The sequence below is a fragment of the Salvia splendens genome, chromosome 12 (genome assembly GCF_004379255.2).
Source record: "Salvia splendens isolate huo1 chromosome 12, SspV2, whole genome shotgun sequence".
Taxonomy (NCBI): Eukaryota; Viridiplantae; Streptophyta; class Magnoliopsida; order Lamiales; family Lamiaceae; genus Salvia; species Salvia splendens.
Genome location: NC_056043.1, coordinates 29,506,030 through 29,514,791, shown reverse-complemented (window position 1 = coordinate 29,514,791; position 8,762 = coordinate 29,506,030). Strand labels below are relative to the sequence as shown.

The 8,762-nt window shown below is 42.3% G+C and overlaps 1 protein-coding gene across 1 annotated transcript; it reads right to left on the bottom strand.

Moving 5' to 3' along the window:
• Nucleotides 1–272: 272 nt before the first annotated feature.
• Nucleotides 273–8,266, bottom strand: LOC121756976 (4-hydroxy-3-methylbut-2-enyl diphosphate reductase, chloroplastic-like). The gene is made up of 10 exons (XM_042152419.1): nt 8,040–8,266; nt 7,762–7,961; nt 7,377–7,688; nt 7,240–7,314; nt 7,043–7,140; nt 1,339–1,346; nt 972–1,066; nt 696–884; nt 550–636; nt 273–442 (listed from the first exon to the last, which is right to left on the bottom strand). Exons 1-10 carry the CDS (start codon nt 8,239–8,241, stop codon nt 389–391), a joined length of 1,320 nt encoding a protein of 439 aa, XP_042008353.1. The 5' UTR covers nt 8,242–8,266; the 3' UTR covers nt 273–388.
• Nucleotides 8,267–8,762: the final 496 nt, after the last annotated feature.

Genomic DNA, 8,762 nt, shown 5'->3' with positions numbered 1-8,762 from the left:
ATGTTAATTTTTTTACCTGAAAATGTCCAAAAAAAATTACAAAATTGAAGAGGTACCAAAACTGTGATTTTTTCCTAAGACCAAAAATGACCTCCATAACATTTAGGGGATTTTTCAAATGCAGAAAGGTATAAAAGACCAACAGGTACTAAAAATGTACTGTAATTTTTAGTGACCAAAAAGGGTATAAAATATTTTCATGGATTATTGGTGCATTTTTCGATAAGATTAGAGAGTATTAGAGTAGTTCAGTCTTAAATATAGTTGTGTTTGTGGTAGAGCTCAATAGCTCAGTTTTTATTTTTCAATGGACATGCATAACGCGAAGCGTCATGAGCTGAGTCGGTAGCCTAGATACAATAAGCATCATAATGTCGACTATTGCATACTACTCTTGGTGACGCTTGATCTCAAACACCTTGGCTAAAATATCTTCAATATCCTGCATCGCAATTAATTAAACAATTTATAATCATGATGTATAGCAATAAGATAAGTACTCCTCCTCCTACTATATATAGTACTAATTAATGAGTGAGTGAATAATACCTTATCCGGAGTTGAAGCACCAGCAGTAATGGCAATGGTGATCGGACCCTTTGGCACCCACTCCTCCTTCTCCACCAACTCCCCGTGCTACACACACACCACATTAACTACTCAATTAAATAAAAAAGATGCAGAAATAAAAGTACCATTAGCTTGTGAGTGATTCTGTTTCCAGGACCAATCCTCTTCTCTGAATCAATCCAATAGGAAGAAACTCCACGCTCCTCCGCAATCACTTGAAGGGATGAAGTGTTGCTGGAGTTCCATCCTCCAATCACCAGCATCAGATCTACCTCCTTGTCGTCCACCAGTTTCAGAGTTGCATCTTGCCGCGCCTAAACATTATGTTTCAATACATCATACATGTATATTGTCTGTCTTAAGCGATTATGAGAATAATAATAATTATTATTATTATGTACTTGGGCTGCGTCGCATGTAGTTTTGGCACTTATAAAGTGGTTGCTGATGTTTTCCACGCCGTATCTGCGCATCATGCTGTTCTCAACTAATTTTCCTGTACAAATGTTTGATATATATGTCGATCCAGATATTTAAAAAAAAATAGAAAGAGGGAGAGAGAAGTTGCAATTGGTTACCAATATCCTCTGTGTTAGAAGATACACGAAGATACCCGAAGATTACACGGAATCAAGGAATTAATGCGGGAATATATTATGCCACAAATATATCCTAGCCATTATTGTAAATTAGTTTTTCCTTATTTGTAGAGTTTGTAGCCTATTTAACTATGTATTCTCTATGTCAATAATACAATGAAAGATACACCAAATTCCCTTACCACCCGGCTGAACATGGCATCAGAGCCAAAGCGATCGTGGCTCAGAAAAGTATCATCATAGCCAATACCTTTTCTCGACCCTTTTCCGACCAAAATCACGAACAGAACCTACACCAAAATGTCAGACAATACCGACGATACAAAGGATACGAAGGGGGCAGAAACAAGCCTCAGGAACAGCAAAAGCATCACAATACCGTTCAAACTGGATGGTAGAAACTACCCACTATGGGCTCGGCTGATCAAAGTGAAGATTGGAGGCAGGGGTGCCTACGGACACATCAAAAATGATCCCCCAGAACCGGGGAGCAAAGGATACGACGAATGGGAAGAGAATGATCTCGTGGTATTCTCATGGATAGTCGACAATATTGAGAACGACATCATCGCGGATTTCGCCCATCACCAGACCTCGAAGGCCCTGTGGGACAATCTCGCGGTGACATTCGAAAGCAAGGCCGATCGATACCTCATTTACGACCTGGAGGAAAAGGCAATCAATATCAAACAAGGCAATATGGATCTCGAAACCTACTACAGAAAGATTCACGGTTTATGGATCAATATAGACAGGAGTCAGAAACAACCGATCAGCTGCTGTGATAAAGGGATCGACCAGTTCCGGAATTACTCCAATTCCAAACGGCTCATCAAATTCTTAACCGGATTGAACCAAGAATATGACTCAATCCGGAGAGAGATTCTGAAGGAAGAGCCGGTGCCATCAGTGGAGGCGGCGTATGGGTGGGTGAAGACGGAGGCAGCTAGACGTCGTATCATGCCACCGGCGTCGTCCTCACCCACCGACGAAGCCAACGGTGGAACCGAATCATCATTTGGCGGAGGAATCGGGCAAGGATTTGTCGTGCAGAACCAACGGCCACCACAGAGGAACCACGCACCACCGCCGCGCCCCGTAGCCACCAGCCGGCCGGGAAACAGAGTCGATACATCAAAATTATGGTGCTCTCACTGCGGCAAACAGAAACACACTTGGGAGAACTGTTTCAAGCGGGTTGGTTACCCGGATTGGTGGGAGGAACGACAGAAATCGAGAAATCCAGCTCAAGCCCAGGCGAAAATTGCAATCGGCGTGAACGAAGAAGGAACTCAGAGGAGAGGGGAGGCTGGAAATCATGGGGATTCAACCCAACCTGGACCAGGGATGCGACGGGAGTCTCCGTCGGCCGGCGGCAACGTGAGGGGCGCCGGCAACCTTGCGGAGTGGACCGAAACGGGGGGCGGCGCAAATGGAGGAGGTAAAGGGTTTGGATATAATCCAAACCCTAACTCTATTTTCGTTAATTTATGTTCTCCCCCCATGAAGTTTAGAAAATGTGATAATAGACCCCATGAGCCCCTAAATTTTCGAAAATTTAGAAAAGTACCCCAGCCATGAAGAAATTCGAAAACTGCCCCAATTTTATATCCAAAAACCCATTTACACCCCTACGAGACTCTTCCGCTGCATTTCATGTTTATACCGATAGTAAATCAAAGGGTTGGATATTTGATTGTGGGGCGACCGACACGATGACTCCGGATAGAAATGATTTTGTTACTTTTAGTGAAGACACTGATAGATCATATATTTGAACTGCAAATGGGGAATTAATTACTGTTGTGGGTTCGGGTACAATTGAAATATCACCTACACTCCGACTTAAGAACTGTCTTTATGTCCCTACACTGTCTCAGAGATTAATGTCTATAAGCCATGTGACGAAGGAGTTGAATTGCACACTCCTAATGCACCCTGATTTTTGTATTCTGCAGGATATCCAGACGAGGAGGATTCTTGGGCGTGGCACTGAGAAGCAAGGGCTCTATTACGTGAATGAGATAGCTCAAACTGGAAGTGCGATGCTGGCTCACGGATCCACAAAACAGGAAACTTGGCTCTGGCACCGAAGACTAGGACACCCATCTCCTGGTTACTTTAAACTGCTTTACTCGAACCTTTCTATTACTTCTGATTTTACTTGTGAAACTTGTGTTTTGGCCAAGAGCCACAGACAGACTTTTAAACCTACAAACACTCGTATGCAATCTATGTTTTCTCTAGTACATTCTGATGTGTGGGGCCCCGCGCCTTTTGTTGGTGGTAATGGTTTTAGATACTTTGTGATTTTTGTGGATGATTGTACTAGGATGACGTGGATTTATTTTTTGAAACACAAGTCAGATGTCTTTGCTAGATTTGTCTCTTTCTTTAAACTTATCCAGACACAGTTCCATACCACTAGGGATGTCAATCGGGCCAGCCCACCGGGTTTCGGGCCAACCCTATTCGGGTTGCGGGTCAATCGGGTGCGGGCTAATCGGGTTGTTATTTTTTCGGGTTATAAAAGTTCAGCCCTAACCCTAAAAGCTCGGGTTTCGGGCTAGCCCATCGGGTTAATCGGGTTGCTACCGATAAAATTAACATGCGATCAATCCAATAAATAATGGTGAAAATTAGTTATATTTATAAAATGTAAAATATTTAATTATGATAAATTTGAGATATATGCGTAAACTCAAATATTAACATGATCAAATACTAATATTTGAGATTTATGCCACATAAAACATAAACATCAAGAAATTTTAAAGCATGTTTAGAAATTTAAATATATATTTTTAGTGAATTTGAAGTTTCTAATTCATTTATCTATTATTATATTAATAAAAACTTGATATATAATTTATATATTTAATATATAAAATGGAAAGTTATTTTTTCAGTAATCTGTATTATAAAATAATCAATGAAGTGTCAAATTAGAGTCAAACAAATAGAACAATATAAATTTTTATCGGGTTTCCGGGCCAGCCCATCGGGTTTTCGGGTCTGGCCCTAACGGGTTGCGGGTTAATCGGGTGCGGGCTAATCGGGCTGTAATTTTATCGGGCTGGAAATTTTCAGCCCTAACCCTATAAATTTGGCGGGCTATTCGGGTCAGCCCACGGGTTGCGGGCTAAATTGACATCCCTACATACCACTATACAAACCCTTAGATCAGATAACGGGAGGGAATTTGTTAACACTGATATGGCCCAATTTTGCAATGATAGGGGGATAGTTCACCAGACTTCTTGTGCCTATACACCTGAACAAAATGGGGTAGCGGAAAGAAAGAATAGGGTAATCCTAGAAATGACTCGAGCCCTTATGATTGAATCCAAAGTTCCCAAACATTTCTGGCCCGAAGCCGTCGCTACATCCATATATCTCATCAACCGTCTCCCATCCAAAACCTTGAATATGAAAACTCCTCTTGATATCTTATCCAAACAAGCCCGAATTCCAGAATACCTCAGCCTTTCCCCAAAAATCTTCGGTTGCACTGTTTACACTCACGTCCCTAAACATGAAAGAACGAAATTTTCTCCGTGTGCAATAAAGTCTGTCTTTGTGGGATATGGAGTGAACCAAAAGGGGTACAGGTGCTATGATCCCAACACCCGAAAAATCACTACCACTATGAATTGTAATTTTTTGGAAACAGAATTCTTCTACCACACCCACCTTAGTAGTCAGGGGGAGAGTGATCCAGATAGAACTACAGACTATCTAAGTTGGGTTGTGCCAGTTCCAAGTTTCCCGGTTGAGGAACCAACAGATCCAGCTGTCACTTCTGCCGAGAAAGTCTCACCACAAGAGTCCTCTCAACCCCCCAGCAATCCTTCTCTGACGGTATCCGAGGTAATATCTGACCCAAGTATAGTTGAGAATCCAGTTACCTCTGACTCTGCTGAAACAGAAACTCAAGACAACACAGTTGATGGAGACACAGGGAGGTATGTACTCCCGCATCGAAGTACCAGGGGAATACCACCAAAACGATACTCCCCAGAGAAGATCGGAAGAAAGAGCCGATATGCTGTAGCAAACTTCGTCCAAGGAAATCTGACCAAAATGGCTCGAGCGTTTGAGGCAGCACTATATGAAGAAGAAGTTCCACAGACGGCCGAAGAAGCAATGAAGCATGATCGATGGAAGGAAGCAATGATAGTTGAGATGAAGGCGCTGATGAAGAACAATACTTGGGTACGGAGCGAGCTACCCAAAGGAGTAAGGACAGTTGGATGCCGATGGGTATTCACGATAAAGAGGAAACCGGATGGCACAATAGACAGGTATAAAGCTCGTCTCGTAGCCAAGGGGTACACCCAAACTTACGGTGTGGATTATGATGAGACCTTCTCACCAGTGGCAAAAATCAACACTGTCAGAGTACTGTTCTCGGTCGCTGCAAATAAGGAATGGCCACTTCATCAGTTTGATGTGACCAATGCATTTCTACACGGAGAGTTACCAAAACCAGTGTACATGGAGCCTCCGCCAGGTTTTTCTGATGATTTTTTGGATGGGGAAGTATGCCAGCTAAAGAAGACATTGTATGGGCTGAAGCAATCTCCAAGAGCATGGTTTGGAAGATTTACGGAAGTCATGAAGAAATACGGCTATGAGCAGAGCAACTCAGACCATACGCTATTCATCAAGAAAAAGGGCTGCAAAATCACCTGCTTAATTATATACGTGGACGATATGATTATTACCGGTGATGATGAAGAAGAAATAGCCGAGCTAAGGAAGAATCTATTCCGTGAGTTTGAGATGAAAGATCTTGGCCTTCTTAAATATTTCTTGGGGATTGAAGTGCTAAGGTCAAAGAAGGGGATCTTCATAAATCAGAAGAAGTATATACTTGATCTTTTGGCAGAAGTTGGGATGCTCGACTGCAAACCCGTGGACACCCCGATGGTGCAAAATCACGGACTACAGATAAGGGAAGGGGCGAAACTGACCGACAGGGGGAGATACCAAAGGTTAGTGGGTAAGCTTATTTATTTGTCCCACACTAGACCGGATATTGCTTATGCAGTAGGAGTAGTGAGTCAATTCATGCATGCACCACAAGAAGAACATTGGGAAGCAGTCTTGAGGATTGTTCGATACTTGAAGGGAACTACAGATCATGGACTGATATTCGAGAAACACGGACACATGGAGATACATGGCTTCACTGATGCGGATTGGGCAGGAAACCCAAATGACAGAAAGTCTACTGCGGGGTATTTTACCTTTGTAGGGGGAAATCTAGTAACATGGAGAAGTAAGAAGCAGAAAGTGGTAGCTTTATCCAGCGCAGAGGCAGAATTCAGAGGGATCAAGAGTGGATTGACAGAGATACTATGGCTACGGAAACTGATGACGGAATTGGATCTTCGGCCGACTCTCCCGTGTAGATTGTTTTGTGATAATAAGGCGGCCATAAGTATTTCTGGAAATCCGGTACAGCATGATAGAACCAAACATGTGGAGGTGGATAGACACTTTATCAAGGAAAATATTGAAGCTAAGGTGGTAGAAATGCCGTATGTCAAGTCTGAAGATCAACTGGCAGATATCCTGACAAAGGCAGTGAACTCGAAGTCGTTTAGGGAAGTACTTGGCAAGCTAAGTATTGGAAACCCCACTACCTCGCTTGAGGGGGAGTGTTAGAAGATACACGAAGATACCCGAAGATTACACGGAATCAAGGAATTAATGCGGGAATATATTATGCCACAAATATATCCTAGCCATTATTGTAAATTAGTTTTTCCTTATTTGTAGAGTTTGTAGCCTATTTAACTATGTATTCTCTATGTCAATAATACAATGAAAGATACACCAAATTCCCTTACCACCCGGCTGAACACTCTGTTTCTCCCTTCAACATAGTAGTCTGATTCGCGATACCAACTCTCTCCAAATCTTTGTCTGGATCAAACCCCTCTGATACTGCAAATTTGAATTTCTGTACAACAAAAATTCAAAAACTTAGAACAATCCTCTCTCTCTCTATATATATATATATATATATATATATATTTTATGTATATGCAGTATAATAAACCTCGAGAAAGGCTTCTTTGGTGGAGCTGGATCCATCAAGTGCACCACCTAAAATGTAATCACAAAGGTATGTTGCCTGCAACCATGGATCATGTTTAATATTGATAATTGCAGATGAAATAAAAGGTGGTAGAGTACCTCTTTGATGTTCTTGACAATTAAATAGGTGCCAGCAAATGAAGCAGTAGCAATAGTCTCCTCATGCGCATATTTACCGTGGATTATCGACGCGTATTCTGCCTTCTTGTGTTTTTCCACGCTATGCCAAACCTTGGCAACCCATGGACAAGTTGTATCCACAATCTCCACATTCTTCTGAGTCAGCAGCATCATCTCCTGCACCGGAGCTCCGAACGCAGACAGCACCACCACGTCGCCCTTCGCTACCAGATCGTATTGTTTCTTCCCTTCCTTCACTGGGATAATCTTCACTCCCATCTCCCCCAGCGTCTGTTAAACATTAATTGCAAGCTTAGTTAATAAACACATCTATATATAGAGAGAGAGAGATTAAGAAGCAAACCTGATTAACAGTGGGATTGTGAATGATTTCATCAGTGAGCCAATTGGTGCGATCCGGAAACTGATGTCGAGCTTCGTAAGCAATTCTGACAGAGCGCTCAACGCCCCAGCAGAATCCGTAATCTTCTCCCAGCTTCAACGTCACATCTCCCCACCTGTACTCTTTCCCGTTCTCCTTCAATTTCTGCATCAAATTATCACCTGACATTCATCCCAAAACATGATATGATCATCATTAGTAATAGCTTACTTGATTTTGAAAATGCAACAAAAGCTTACTTGCATACTTGTCGCCCATTCGCTTAAGACTTTGGTCCTTATGGCCATACCCCGTGCGGTTGTAGTCTTTTCTTCTCATAAAATTGTGACGAAAAACTTTGGCGTCAAACTCCGATTCTCCACACCGGATGAGGGAGGAAGGCCGTATCTGCGGCAGCCGCGCTGGGATGAGAGAGAATTGCAGATGCAGAGAGATCGCCATAAGTAAACTCAGCGCGCACGTTAGAGGAAAGGGCTAAGCAGTTTGCATTGCGCTTGCGTCGCATGCCCACTTTATAGAAGTCTTTCTTCTTTTGTGCTTAAAAAGTAATGGAATTCCAATTTAATGAAGGAGAATAGATTCATTCTAATTGAGGGAGTGACGCATAATGGTTGTGCGTCGTTCTTAATGAAACGCACAACCCTTATGTGTCGTTCTTTAATGACGCACAAGGATTATGCGTCGCTTAACGACGCATAAGGGTTATGCGTCATTAAAGAACGACGCATAATGGTTATGCGTCGTTAAGGCGGCTTTTAACCCCTACAGGCAGACGCAGCTCACAGAACGCACTTTCACACACTTTCATTTCCTATCTCGGCGTTTTCAGGCGATTTCTCCATAAGATCCGGTAATTTGTTAATCAATTTAGCTACATTCAGCATTATTCATGTTTATTGTGCTTTCATTTGTTAGTTTTACCCAATTTATACAAATTAGGGCTTGTAGGAAAAATGTCCCTA